Below are 15,737 nucleotides of genomic sequence, written 5' to 3' on the forward strand. Positions count from 1 at the left end.
GCTTTCAAGGATGCTATAGTGACTATGCTCTGAAAAAGAATTTTAAAATTCTCTGAACCAAAAGGCAGTTACTATGTGTACTATGTGTGTAATAAATGCAGCCAGTGGGGGTGGGGTGGGAAATCACCATGGAAACAAGATCAAGTCTCTGAGAACATCTGTGAAGAAAATGAGTGGCATCCCAAAGCACCCTTTAAAATACAGAATGGCTATAAATTCCAGATTATTTCTAATATAGCATTGCTACTTATATACCTTCAGTCCTGGGCTTCCTCTTAAACCAGGGGGACCAGGATCTCCAGGTTCTCCCTAAACATGTGAATGGGAAGAAAAGTTAAATGTTACTATGGTTCTCGCCATCTTATTAAGCTTGTAGACAGAATTGAAAAATTCCAGATCACCTTTATTCCCTGTGATCCTATTATTCCAGGTTCTCCCTGTAAATAAAATAATCACCATATGGGTAACACATAAATTCATATGGGCCTGGACATCTCACATTTTAATTGAATTTCCATTAATTAACACACAATAAAGGTGGAATTTATGGGAGATGTGAAGAAACCAAGGAGGGTTCATTTTACAAGATTTAAACACTTAATCCTAATGAACAACAATTCTTATTTTCTTTCTTCTTTATACCAAAGGGATTATACCAAAGGAGACAATACTGGCTATAATGAGTTTGCTTTCTTATTTTCCATGTCTTTTATAACATGCCTGTCCCTTCACTGGCAGTATAGGGTTAAAGAAAACATATCTAACCCAAACCAAATTGTAAAGTATTATCCCATGACAGCACTTAACAAGGTTTAAGATAAAGTCAAAAAATCACAGAAGAAAAAGTAAAAATGCTCTGGAAGCTTATTTTATCAAATCTATTAGACTCTAAAGTAAACATAACAGAAATCAGAGAGAGAAATCAATGAAGTAGAAAGCCCCAGATAGTGATAAAACATCTACTTACTCTGTCTCCCTTTTCACCCTTTACAAAAGGTTCCCCCTAGGAGACAGGTAGAAAGCAGAATTAATTATAAACACTTTTAGAAACAAACCCTCCAAAGCTGGGAGTGGACAGATCCTGCAGGCCAGGCTCTCACCTCCACACAGTCTGCCTTTGCAGTTGAAAGGGAGCATATGAGAATTTACAAGCTCCTTCACATTCCCAAATGAACACTGAGTTAATCATTCTAACACTATTTAGAGAATCCCCAGTGACTGACAAGTTGAAATGCTGCCCAGGGCCAAAGCTTCCTGGTGCCTGGTGATGATGAGGGATCACACGCACATGTGCAACTGGGGGCAGAAGGCTGTGACCGAAACAAGATGGCGGGCGGAAAGGCGTTTGTGAGAATGCTCCCAACTGGTTAGCTGTGCTTTAAACACACAAAAGCATTAAAAGTACTTTTCCAGTTTTCATTTTTACTTTAATGAAAATGACTCAAAGGGGTTAATTAGGAGGTAAATAATAGTGTGTGGAACTGATAACAGCTCTTACTGGATTGAAGTATGTAGAGCCTGAGGAGCCAGAGAAGCTTTGGGGGCTGCCCCTGTCACTGAGTTGCTATTACTGCCACCCGGTCGTAACCCATAGAGACACATGTGCACACACAGGCTCTCTCTTACTAGCTTCTGATTTGATCTCATTTCATCTTCATAGCTATGCCATGAAAAGGAATTATTGTCCCATTTCAAGGATGAGGAAAGAGACTCACGAAGGTTCGGTAACTCTGAGTTGTCATAGCTCCCTCTATTTCCCCAAATTAGTATTCATTCCACTTTATGTTTTCTAGTTTATCCTGGCTATACCTTTGGGAGTGTAGGGATATGATTAATCTTGATACTCTTAGCACCTCTCGTTTCTTGTGTAGACCTTACATCTCTGGCATCCAAACAAAATTTATTACATAACAGAAGTAAAGTAATGCAGATATAACAATAGTAGCTAACATTTATTTAATTCAATACAATGTATCAAGCACTGTTCTAATCATTTTATATATATTCACATAGTTAATCTTCAGGTATCACTGGGGTTAAGTGCTATTAGTAGAACCATTTATAGATGAGGAAACTCTGGCACAGAGAAGAAAAATTCTTCAAGGTCAAAAGATGGTTCAGGAATTAAACCCAAGCAGCCTGACTTCAACTCCAGTCTTCACTTATTCAGTCTGTCTCATACTATTTGAACTGAGTAAATTACTTTTTTGGTTTGAATTTGGGATGTCCTCCAAAGGCCCATGTGCTAAAGGTTTGTCCATTGTAGCAAAGTTCAGAGGTAGGGCTGGGGAAGGGATTGGATCATGAGGGCTCTAACCTCATGGAGGGATCAATCCATTGATGGATGCCTAGCTGAATGGATGACTGGGAGGTGGTGTGAACTGCAGGAGGTGGGACCTTGTTGAAGGGAGTGGGCCCTTGGGGTTGTGCTTTTGGAGAAAATGTGAGAACCATTTTGGTATACATTACTACTCTCAAAAGTTCTCTTAGGAGCAAGGTACGGTGGCACATGCCTATAATCTCAGCCCCTCAGGAGGCTAATGCAGAAGGATCACAAGTTTGAGGCTAACCTGGGCAAGACCTTGTCCCAAAGTCAAGGAACAAAAAATATCCAGTTGGGAGTAGGTGGCTCGCTTGGTGCTTAGTGGTAGAGTGCCCCTGGGTTCAACCTGGATTCAATCCCCAGTACTCACGAATTGCTATTTTGATTTTTAACTAAATCACTCATTGGAGATAAGCAGTTACTAAATGATCCTCTGTGCCTTTCACCTTGTATCCTGTTGTTGGGGCTATGGGCTCACCTTTTCCCATGTTTCCCACATTCCTTAAAGTTTCATGAAGCTATGTAGCTAATTCTGGCAATAAAATGTAACCAGAAATGACATGTGTCCTTGATGAGGCAGTGAGAAGCCCCTTCATAATTCTCCAGACCCACTTCCCCTACAGGGGTGACGAAGAAGATTGTAGGTGCCAGAAGACAGAGCTGTCTGATGGTGATCAGCCTGTAACTGAGTGTAATGTGAAACAGAACACCTACCCCTCTCTACTGAACCATTCTAGAAAGGAGCCCTAGAGAACTTTTCTTGTACTAAGCCACAGAAATTTCAGGATTAATTTGCTACTTAGCATAACCAAGCTTACACTGACCAATAAACCACACATCTACCCAACATGATGAAATATTCTATTATTGGTTAATTTCTACATAGTCAATCAAGGATTTATTTATATTTTTGCTTTTGGGTTTCATTCTAAAATTCAAGTTAATTTTTAAGATTTGACATGTTAATTAAATATAAGCAAGGGGTCATACTGGTTAGGTCAGTGCTTGCTTATGATCATGTTCTTGATTGTTTAGAGTCACTGTCCTGCTCAAAATCCACACTGAATAAAGTAGCTTGCAAAAGAAAAAAAATCCAGGAGTCTGGTTTTATAGAGACTTGATATTTAGTAGTCCTAGCTCCAACTACTACTATCCAGAGCAAATCACTTAAACTATTAGAACCTCCCTTTTTCTATAAAATCATGGGGTTTAACTAGATGATCTCTTATGTTTATTTTAGCTCCAGTATGTTGCACATCTTGTCATTTTCTGAATTTCCAGTAGAGAGGGACAAATTGCCATTGACAGTTGCTATACAGGATCAGTGGTTCGGAATTAAACTTTGGATAATGACTACTGTTCTGATTGGGCCTTCTGGCTATTATGCAAAGATAAGTCCAGATCCTGTTCTGGAATAAAAAGATTGATACCACAAAGAATTAAACTGCTCTGCATAATTATGTAAAATTTATGGTATTTTATGTGGGAGCAGGGAGGAAGGCAAACAGGATGAATAGAGGTGGTAGATGCTTAAAGGATTAAGAGGGAAGTGGCAAGGAGAAGAGTTAGAAGGAAAGGAAGCTTCTTCCTGGATAAAGTACACTGAAGCAGTCCCAGTGGGGCCAGGGGCTTGCCCTGAACACTAGTGATGGGACAGGAAGCCAGAGGGCATCCTGAGGAGGGAAAGGCCTATCACCCCAGAAACCATGAAATTCTCCAACCCTTGCTTCTCAGAGTGGGTCCTTGAACCATCAGTATCGGCATCATCTCAGAAACTGTGAGAAATGTAGGCTCTACCCCAGATCTATTAAATTAGAACAGCAGGATTCAATCACATATTCCTGTTTGAGAAGCACTGCTTGAACTCATTGAAAGTTTCTCTACTCTGCTCTTTTCCAGTGGAATTTGAGAATATCTTACTGCCAGGTCCTTCTTGATCCACATGGCAATTAAGAGAAAGTGGATGACAGGTGTTTAGGCTTGAAGGGGACATAATGGCCACCTAGAGAAGCAGGTAGGAGAACCTTCAAGTGTGGAGCATGAGGAGTGAGTTGGCAAAGGGAAGGGGTGGTATCCACCAGGTTGCACTTGTGGGAGGAATATTAAATCCTGTTAGGTTCTGCACTGAAGTAGGGAGGTTTGGACTTGGTACTAAGGGCTAGCATGACCCCTGGGGTAAAATAACTGAGGTTCACAGGTACCATTCTGATTTAAAGTTGTCTGGGATAAATTATTGCCATTGCTAAAGGTGCTTAAATACTGGCACTGAAGCATAGGGAAAACCGACTTCCTAACATTAAATACCTTTACCATTGTTCCCTCTTTTTATGCAGGCATTATTAGTGACCTTTTCATTCTTCATCCCCTGGTCAACCAATATCTCTAATTTGCTCTGACGAGGAAATGGGTAAATGATTTAAAAAGATGCATTGCATTTTTAAAAAAACAAAGCCTAATTCTTGCTGATTCTTGAAGGCTGCTTTTTTTTTTTAAATGAAAGCCATAAATTTTCTTTCCTTTTTTGGTGACTAGGTTTTCTCTAATCTGTTTAGGTAGTCCTATTTGAATATAAGAGATGTAGTAGATAGTAGGTTTTTTGTTTTCATTTTTTAATTCCTCACTGAAAAAACTAAGTTTTAAAAGAAACTGGCCATAGCAATATTGAAAAGTGACTTGGAGAAATCTCTTTGCTCTTGCAAAATGTAACTTCAGAAGGTAGACTGAGAGCATTTGTTTGAGTAGATAGATAAATGTTTCTGAGTTTTTATATAAACTACTATCTGTCTTTGCTATTCATTCTAACTATCGTGTTCAGTTACAGCAGGGCAACTTTGTGATTTGAAACCCCGAGTTTAGCTCACCTAGGTGTGATTCATGGTTCTAATACTTACTGGCTATGTGCTCTTGGGAAAGTTGCTTGACCTCTCTGTGCCTCATTTTTCTCACCTGAAGAATGAGGTAATAATAGCTTACCTCATGGAATTTTTTAAAGGATTAAATGAGTTAATTTATGTACAAGACTTAGTGCCTGGCATAGTATATACTTGCTTAAAGATCTGATCATACTGTTATTCACCATGATAGGGTCAAACAAGGTATATGAAAATTGGGGCTGATCTGGAAAAAAAATTTAATTAATTAGGTAATCTTTTTTTTTTTTTTTTTTTATTCTTACTCTGCCCTCCAAGTTAAAATACTTACAGGTTCTCCTTTTTGTCCTTTAGGGCCAACGGACCCTGGAAATCCTGGCAGTCCTGTTTCACCCTTTGAAGGAAAAAGCAGAAGAGAGATTTGCATGAGAGTCCATAGGTACTATTTGACTGTCAGGACCAGAGGGTTGCTTGCTTCCACTAACCATAGAATTTATCTATTACAGTGCAAGAAACAAGGTGAAGTGCTAAATATGGTTAGGCTATTTGCATGAGTGTGATTGTAGGCACGTCAAAAATACCTTTAGATCATTCAGAGATCAATAACATTTTATTATGATATTTAAAATTAATGTAAAAAATGTTAATTATTTTTTCAAGGAATCTACAGGAGAAAAATTCATTTTGTTTTGGGGTATCAAAAAGTAATTTTTTTGTGATTTCAGTTTTCAGGCCCTTTAAAAGACACAATTGCCCAGACTCATTTTATTCTAGACACTTCTTTCTTTTTATAGGCAGGGTGGAGGAGCAGGGGGACACCAGAGTCCTGTGAAGAAAACTGAGTCCTGCTGTCCCCAGTATTTGTCCTGCTTCTTAGATGCCTGACTGTGAACAAAGAAGGCATTCTCATCTGTGTGGTGACAGCAGCAGCTTAGAAATGTCTAGGACGTCCTGGTCGAAAATCTTGAAGAGGGATTTGTATGTGACATATAAAGAGTATTTCCAGAAAATACAATTTGTGAGATAACACTTATGGAAAGGAATTATATCACTAATCGGACTTCAGAGAAATTCCAGCATTGTGTTCCTTCTAGCGTTTACCAAGATCCCTGAATAACCACCTAATTCTTAAACATAGCTGTTAGGAGATATGGAATTCTGATTTTTTTTTTTTTTTTTTTTTTACCTCAAGAGCATTTTTGTAAAATGATATTCACCATTACATTTTTGCATTTCCGGGTACATATACTTCTTGCCATTGTTGTATTTCGTTTTATTTTAACTTACACACAAACACACACACACAGAAAACATAGGGTTGAATATGCCAAACCTTCATATACTAGGCTCTTAAAATGAAAGTTAATTAAAAAATTTACCATCAAAGATAAAATCCTTTGTATTTCCCTCTGTATCCCAGAGGGAATCACTCTCATGAATTTGGTATTTATCTTTCAGTCCATATGTTTGTACTTTTTACTACATTATGTGGAATCATAAACAATGCATATTTTAAGTATGTAAAACAAATTCAATCAATAGTTTTATCATGTATATAGTGGTTTGTGGCTTGTTTTTTTCCCAGTGTCCATTTGTGTTGATATGTGTGATCTTGCTCATAAGGTACATAATCTGCATGACATGCTGATGCGCTGGTGGCCAGGCCTTATGCCAGCCCCACTGATGGTCACTCAGCTTTCTTCTGTCTCTAGCTTTCCTCTGTCATGACCAAGGAGGAAGTGAATGTCCTCTACTTGCCCCCTTGTGTGGAGGTATCTCTGTCTTTATTTTGAAGCCTCAAACAACTGTCTACCTCAAAGTACTTCAACTGCAAATTTATCACAGTCCTCAAATCTTGGACTTATTTCTACAGTTTCTATCACAATCCATCTTTTGGCATTTTGTGGAAAGGATAATCATGATTGTGTTTTTATTAATCAGTTTTTTAGGTTTGTGAAATGTATTTTGTAAGTGTAATCTTGATTCTATTGAAATTTTTAAACCTCAGTATTGATTTTTTTGTATGACAGACTTCCTGTCAGTAATGTTAGAGCCCTATTTGGGAAAGCCAAGAAACCAAATGGAGAAGGAGTCAACGCATGGACTTGTTACTATGCATATTCTATAGCAGGGTTTCCCAAAGTGTGCTCATCTGCACACCAACTGTATAGTTCTTTCTATGTCACATCACCTATACAATCGCGGCTTATTTCTTCTCTAGATTTACTTACATTTTAAATAATATGTTCTTTGAAGCAATACCCATGTAATTTAGAATTTGGCTAGATAGATGTTTTTGTCTTAATACAGAGCAAAATAAAGAAATATTTTTCCTTCTAAATCTCTAAACACCTAGTATAACCTCAGTTTATATTTACACATTGTAAAATATTTTTTCTATAGACAGTAAATTATAACCAAAGTATGGAAAGAATTGGTGAATATTTTAAGGCATCCATTGTTGGGGGTTGAAAGAAGAAATAAACAAGACCTGAATAGGCATTAGAATGACCTTCATGTTACCTATCAGATAGGTGCTAAATTCCCCAGTACATAAGTGTGAAGGGAAAATATGATTAGTAATTAGACACACCTAATAAAATAAAAGGAGAAAGTGGGGAAATGGTCTAGAAATTACTTATAAAAATCACCTCAGCTCAAAAATCAAAGGAGGGTAGGAGTGTTGGCAGAAGAATAAAAGTAATTATATTCAAAGATATTACATATTGGAACAGATGTAAATAGTGCTTCAATGAAACAGCAAGAACAGAATAGGGTGTGATCTGTCCCCAGGCATAGTCCCTGTGTGAGGCTGGGCTTGGAATAATCCTTAGGACCATGTCCTTCATATAAAATTATGCAAACAAAAGTGTTTATACCCAAACCTCAGAAACACATGGGTTGTATTTCATATTAAGAATGAATGTTCAATGATTTATAGATGTGAGTTGAAAGACAAGTAATGAATTTACTGAGCATCAGCAAAGACCATCCTTTGGTTTGATACTTTTGTGCTATTTAAAAGGTCATTTGCTGTTGAGATTCCATCTTGTCCCCCTGATAGTCTGCTCAAAAAAGAAAACAACAACAACAACAACAAAACACTGGCTATTTTCTCAGGAGTCCTTATTCTGCTACCTTGTTCCACTGTCTCTATAAAGCAGCAGCTCTCCTTAAGTTATCTACATATACATGATTCCTTCATTGGATCCTTTCAGCCTCAGGCAAGCTACATTAGCGGAAGTCATTATTTCAATTCTACTGGTCATGTGGAGGTATGGCCTCCATTGCCATTTACTGCCAATATCAAATTGTTTTTCCTGCTGGTTCTCCCTGTCTTAGTATGTTTGATACAGGAAGCAGCTGCTACACTGGAAGTGATTTCTACATACATTCTAAGACTGGTTGAACTTTTCTGGTGCCTCGTTTTGATGTTGGGTTCTGAAGAATAGGTTGTGTAATTCTACTTTGTGATCAGTGCATAGAGAAGTGGCATGTTGTACAGCCACAATAAGTCATGTGTGTGTTTAAGTTACACTCTGGTTAAATCTTTCATTCTATAACACAAGTTGAGTCCATTCTCTGTTGAAATTGTGGTGGCAGATGCAAAGAGCAGCAAGACAAGGCACTGAGGATGGTAACAATTAGTGCCAAACAAAACAAAACAAAACAAAACTAAATAAGACCTCATGAGAGGGAAGAAAGTTTAAGAGAAAAATACCTAATTTTTAGGGAGGGCTTCATATGTGTCTGGAATTGTGCTTTTGGGTAAGTTCATCTCATTTGATTTCATCCTCCCACAAACTCTGATAGCTAAATTGAGGAAACTGATGCTTACAGAAATGAAGTGGCTTTCCTAAGCTGACAAAGCTATTAATGCCACAACCAACTTTTGACCCCAAAGTCCATGCTGGTCCCATCACTCAGTGGCTCTTATCCCTGGCTGCATGTGAGAATCATCTGAAGCACTTTTAAGTGATAGAGCTGTTGGTGTCACCCCAAGGCAAAGTCTCTATGGGAAGGATGGATAGGGCTGGAGCAGGCATTTCCTAAAAGCTCTCCAGGTCATTCCCATGTGCAGCCAGGAATCTGGACCCCTGGAGTCTCCACAGGCATAAAGCAAAAGACCTGTGAGAGCAACTAGAGGAAGTTCTAGAATTTCACTATATTGACCCTTGAGCAACACTGTAATTTTAAAAACAAATATATTGATCCAGAATAGATAAGAAGTGAATGTTAAATAGAGTTCATTTCACTCTCTAGCAACTGTTATGCTTATGTCTTTTAATTTATTTTATGTGTTACTTATAGGCAGAGGCTTTTCCCTATTAATTACAATTTAAAAAATCTTTTCATATGTACATTTATATCAGATACTGTATCAAGTTCCCTGTAGGTTCTTCTAAGTTATTTATTTAGATGGGAAGAGGGAACAGTTATGCCACTGGCTTTGTCTAATTCCACTTAAGATTCTGAAGCAATTAGAAGAGATTTTGAGCACTAGAAAAGGTCCTTAGAGTTTGAAATACACCTGTTTTACAGAATCAAATTTCTCATCAGTGAGGTCTTACAAATTCCTAAGTAACATATGTTTCCTAATGAATATAGCAAAACAGAAGCCAGCTGTTTTGTTTCAAGGAATGAATCATCATTTAAATGCTTTAAAAGTGTCACACTGCTCTCCTTTGCTCAGCTGTTATATGTGACAAGCTTCATGGCTTTCTCTCTGCCCCCTCGCCTGCATGTGTCCAGCAGTAATTGCTTAAAATGTAATGCGTTTGTTATGGTGGGTTATGGTTTCTGTAAGCTATTGGGTTACAGGAAATAATGCTAATGTACTAGCAGTAAAATCCAAGACACACAAGTGACTTGCACTTGTAATCATTTTTTAAATCTCTTTCAGAATGTCAAGGTTTTATTTATTTAATTATTTTGCAGAAAATTTCATTTTCAATGGCTAATCTAAAAGAAGTTCCTAGTTTCTGTTGAGATTCTCTTTTAGCAGTATTTTCTAGTGAGGTATGCATGATCTTTTGAATAGATTGGTTGCACGGCTTTATAATGCACAGAGGTCATATTTTCTTGGATTCATATTGAAATATCCTACCCTCAATCAAGACAGTTTTTACTGGGCGAATGAGTGAAGGTGGCATTCACCAGCCACCTTCTACTTATCTTGGTAGATTTAATGTGCTAGTTTCTTGTTTTCCCGGACAATGGCACATTCACACGGAATCCAAGGTCATGGCAATTTTACAGTCAAAGAGGAGTGAAACATCTTTTCTAGTAGAAAAGTGAATCTGTCATCTTCACAGTTAATAAAATCAAGCTTGTGAATGATTAGAATTAAGTGCAATGGAAATTCAACAGCACTCTCATTTTAAAACTGCTTTTGGGATTATTATTTGGTTAAAACACTGCTGTACAGATTGAAACCCCATTAATAAATGTTCCAACAAAAAAAAGTTCCAGTTTTTGTTTAGTACTTACAAACACATGAGATGGGGCCTGAGACTGAGGCATTTCACCCAAGGGGTCTTTGGACTGTTTTTGCTACCCATGCTATTCACCAAACATCTAATGATAAGCCAAATCCTGGGGCCTAATTTATTTTACCTCATTATAGTTATTTCCCCTTGATCTGTCCCATTTCTTGCAGCCAACTGCTGCTGGGCACTGGTCACTGAGGAGTTGCCTGGTCAGGAGGCAGGTGAAGCTCTTGCTTCCTGCTAAGGGGACCTGACTGCCACAGGGGGCTACAGGTTGGTACAAAACACTGGGTCTTTTAATTCTCATTGAAAATCTTATTACCTTTTCTCCTTTAGGGCCGCCAGCTCCAAGTTCACCATTTCCCTAGGTAAAAATAAAAAAAAAAAAGTAACCAAGAAAGAAAAAAAAAAATGTCCACTCATTTTTAATGCATTCAGTCTTGAAAAGTATAGCCAGTTATTATGTGTCAGCTTTTTATGGATACTATGCGAATTTGACAGACATTTTTGTCTTCCTCAGCTTTGGTTAAATGGTCCTATTAGATGTTCTGATATAAAGCTCAGATGTTGGAAACCCCATCTGTCTTCTCTATGACTTCTCCAGAAGATGGCTTCTAGAGATACTCCACACCCAGTGGGGCAAAGCCTCCCTTCTTCACATTCACACCTGGTACTCTCCACTGACCCCAACTATGACTGAGTTCTCTGCTTTCCCTCTGCTCAAATCTTCTTTGTTGTTCCAAGACCACTAATTTGATTCTTTTCCCTGGGCAGATAACTTTTCCTATTACCATACTGAAAAAATACAAATTTTCAGGCAGCACTTCAAATTCCTGTCACCAAATCTACAAACCCATGCACAAGGACATATGATGGTGGCCAATGAACTGTCCCTCCTTGTATCTTCTATAAGTCCTATGAATCACATGCCCTTTGCCTTTTTGGGATGTTTTCCTCATTAATGTTACCTATTCCCATTAGATGAAATTGGAAAATTTGTGAAAATTAAGCAAATGTAACTAAAACTGGCAAAATTCTTTAATGTTTCTCTTTCTCTCTACCTGATTTACCTTTTTCAGACTTAACACTGAATACACAGTTCCCAGGGTACACATTTCTCTTAAGCTATCTCTCTTCTTTGTTCTTGGACAATTATCTCAAATGGCCCTGAAATATTTTTGTGTGTCCACTGACCAAAATGGCCTTGATGTTCCTGTAACCTGGAGTACACTTTAGACAGGTTCTTTCTGACTCTAAGCCCTGACTTCCCTTTTCTTAAAGCACTTAATTTAGAAAACTTGTGGTGGTAAATCCTTTTCCTACCCTTTTGAGATGGAAATCTTTTTAAAAGCTTCCCCTTGGCTTACCCCTGAAATATCTTTCTCAAGGACCAGGAGCAATTCCTTTGAAACGTAGTCACTAAGAAAGATGTAGTCCAGTTTCTCCACCTCTGTGGGAGGGTGGGAGCCGAACTTCAGCCTTGCCCCACAGTGTAAACCTTGTTCAAAGATGTGACAAAATTTCTTCTTCTTTGGGTAAAACCACAAATACAGTCATCCCTTAGCATCCATAGGGAATTGCTTTTAGCTCCCCTGCCGATACCAAAATCTGTTGACTCTCTAGCCCCTTATATAAAATGTTACAGTATTCGCATACAACTTATTCATATTTTTCCCTATACTTTAAATTATCTTAAGATCACTTAAAATACCTAATGCAATGTAAATAATATACAAATAGCTGTTATATTGTGTTATTTAGGAATAATGACTAGAAAAAAGTCTGTAAATATTCAGTAAAGATGTAATATTTTACAAGTATTTTCCACCCACAGTTGGTTGGTTGAGTCCTCGGATGTGGAACCCATAGGTAAGGAGGGCCAAGTGTATCTTTGTTCTCTCTCTCACTTCAGCACTTTAAAGCTCCCCTTTGTTTCAGTGAAGCTGAGGTCAGGCTGAGTCTGGCCTTTCTCCTCTATTGCAAAATTCTTAAATAACTACTTCCTTGCTTCTTTAACTTTGTCAGCTGAGTTCCCTTTGCTTTGATATCACTTATTCATCTCCAATTTTTACCTAACCTCATAGTAATGTGACTTTGGCCCCAACCACTCCACTGAAGTGACTCTAAGTTGGCAAGCTTTCTCTGCTGTTCAGTGAAACGGACTCTGCATTAATGACCTTTTGGCTGCACCTGCCACTTTCTTAGCTTCTATGATCTCATTTCTTTCTCTTTCACCTCTTTTGTTTTTCCCTCTTTTAACTGCAAATGGGCTTCCCCTGGACTGTCCAGGCTCTCTTCTCATGTGACTCAACACTTTTTCTCAAGCGCTCTTATCTGTCCCCATGTCCCAGGCATCATAAACACAAAGACAAATTTGTATACCCATCATGCACCTTCTGTCTGAATTTTAGATCTGTATATCTAATTTCCTGTTTGATGTAATCATTTGTAAATTCTAGAAGCAATTCAAAGCTGAAGTAAAAATATGCAATAAATACACATATAAGATAAAAAAGAAGAGAGAGTTACATCATACAGATAACATTGGTTAGTCCAGAAGTGGGAGAATGATAATTAATGTCTTCCCAATTTAATTCTGCAGTTTCTCTTTTTAAATAAGCAAGTAATTTTATTTTACAGTTGAAAAAAATCAAGGAAAGAAAGACAACCCGCATTCCATAGAACCCTTCTTCCATAGAACCCTTCTTCCATAGAACCCTTCTTCCTTCAGTCGTTCCTTCAGTCAGGGTGTCATTCCTCCTACCACCCTTTCTTTACTCCTCATGTACAGTCATTCAGTCTCCTTGACTCTTCCCAGATTTCTTCTCTGGGCTATCTGCCTTCATCCTAGGCAGACCACCATCATGTCTCACCAGGATCATTGCATTGGCTCCCTAATTGGCCTTCTGCAGTTCATTCTTATTTCCCTGACACATACATTCTCTACACAAGGTAAGAGAGATACCTTTTCTAGATGTTCTGACTTCTTTGAAAGCCTTAACAGAGGCATCAAACACTCTCCAGCATTATCTGGGCCATTCTTCTCCCTCTGAGGTTCTGGCTACAGTGTTCTTCTTGCAGCTTCTCACATGGACCAAGATCCTTCCATCTCAGCCTCTGGATCACTACTCTTTGGCTTTACTTCTTTTTCTGTACTCCCTCTAGTCTCAACTATTGTAAAGTTCCTTTCATGGTCTCCTCAGTCTTCCAGGTAAGTCCTCTTCTCATACCCTCTCACTGAACATTGTATTTTCCTCTTATAATGCTAATTTTATTTATTTTTTGTGCATACTTAAAAGTTGTTTTTTTTTTAAAAAACCTCTTGCACTAGAATTTAAGCTCCATGAAGACCCAGAATTGAATCCTCCATGCCTATTTAAGTAACTAGCAAAAATGAAGCATTCAATAAATTCTTGTTGAGTAAATAAGTCAATAATTCTAATTCATATGGTTTCCTTTTATTTTCTGATTAAAGATACATGATTTGGCAGAAAAACTAAAAGTACAGAAATGTTTAAACAACAAAAATGCTGTCACCAGTTCAGATCACTATTGCTGTATTTTTGAGACCTTAAAAGTACCTTCCATGTTATTCACATGCTACTCCAATAAGAAATAAGTGGTTTATAATTGATGCTGTTATTGTTCTTATGATAGATGTCCTCTCAGTTTTTCTCTGTAGCTTCATGTTGTTCTACCAACAGGATTCATTGTTCTAAAATCTTGATTTTCTGGAGGTATTTATACCCAGGAAACAACAGGGCCATCTATTGTGTATCAGAGCACCCTATAGTTGCTTTACTCAATAGCTAGGCCAGGAAATCCAACTATTCAAAGGCCATCAGGGGCCTCTGGTTCTGTTATCCACGCCTGAGTTAACACATGAGGCAGATTCAAACTTGAACTTCGGTACCACTTGTTCACTGAAGTGTGATTCTTCTTTCCACCTTCACTAATACTAGAGAGTTACCTGGCTTTACAGAATATTAGAAACCGTTTTTGTGTCTTTGGAGTTGCAGTTCTTTTTCAGATGCTGTTTTGATTTTATTTGATTATTTCAGGTATGCTTGTTGCCATTGTGAAGGTTCTTGTGAGCCTTCAAAATAAATACTTGCACAGTTTTGAATGTGTTTATTAAAAGTTCTTGAGATAAAATGGTGAGAGGTCATGATGTGAGGGCGGGAATCTGCCTGATCATCTCAAGAATTATGGCATGTCAGCACTGTCTTTTGTTCTTTTGGGAAATAGTGAACAGAACTTTGGAACTTATATGTTCAGGCAAGTGGGAGGTCTTGTGCTGCCTTGAAGAGTGTATTCTCTGGAAAGGAGAGAATGTACCTGGACATGTATGGGTTGAAGCACAGGAGACAATCATTTTTGTATGCCCCCAAAACAAATACCAATTTTCTGTGGCTCCACTAGTGTAAGAAACCAATGACATGAACTCTCTTCCACAACATGAGGTCATTAAAAATACCCCAGCTAAGACCTTGGGGAACTTGCTATAATATTCCTTGTATGAAGAGACAAAGTTAAAAAACCAAACCAAAACAAGAAGTTATAAAACTGTGTAACTCCTAGCCCCATTCAAATGTTTAAGTCCTATTCCCCAGTATTTCAGAATATGAACTCTTTTAGGCAATGGTATCATGGCAAATACAACTAGTTAAGCTGAGACTATAATGGAGTAGGGAGGGCTCCTAATCCCATATGACCACATCCTTAGAAAAAGGGAAATCTGGACACAGAGACATGTGCACACACGGAGAATGCCATGTGAATATGATCAAAGAACTACCAGAATACCAGAAGCTAGGAGACAGACCTGGAAATTATGCCTCCCTGGTACCTTCAGAGAGAGCATAGCCCTACTAGCACCTTCATCTTGTATTTACAGCCTCCAAAAGTGTCAATATACTTCTGCTGTTTAGGATACTCAGTTTGTGATATTTTGTTGTGACAACCCTAGCAAGTTAAAACATAAAATGTGGCCTATGAACATTGTACCAACTTGAAATGAGACCTAAGGGTGGCCCAAAGTTCAACTTCTCATTA

At 38.1% G+C, this 15,737-nt stretch overlaps 1 protein-coding gene across 1 annotated transcript in view; it reads right to left on the bottom strand.

Annotated features, from left to right (window-relative positions):
* The window catches only part of Col19a1 (collagen type XIX alpha 1 chain), a 321,254-nt gene that overhangs the window by 66,362 nt on the left and 239,155 nt on the right, over positions 1-15,737 (bottom strand). Inside the window, exons 18-22 of the mRNA XM_047558644.1 lie at positions 11,005-11,046; positions 5,525-5,587; positions 968-1,003; positions 402-437; positions 256-309 (exon numbers count right to left, since the gene is read on the bottom strand). Coding sequence (XP_047414600.1) covers positions 256-309; positions 402-437; positions 968-1,003; positions 5,525-5,587; positions 11,005-11,046 — 231 coding nt within the window. The remainder of the gene's footprint in view (positions 1-255; positions 310-401; positions 438-967; positions 1,004-5,524; positions 5,588-11,004; positions 11,047-15,737) is intronic.

This window comes from Sciurus carolinensis, chromosome 7 (genome assembly GCF_902686445.1).
Source record: "Sciurus carolinensis chromosome 7, mSciCar1.2, whole genome shotgun sequence".
In the NCBI taxonomy this organism is placed as follows: Eukaryota; Metazoa; Chordata; class Mammalia; order Rodentia; family Sciuridae; genus Sciurus; species Sciurus carolinensis.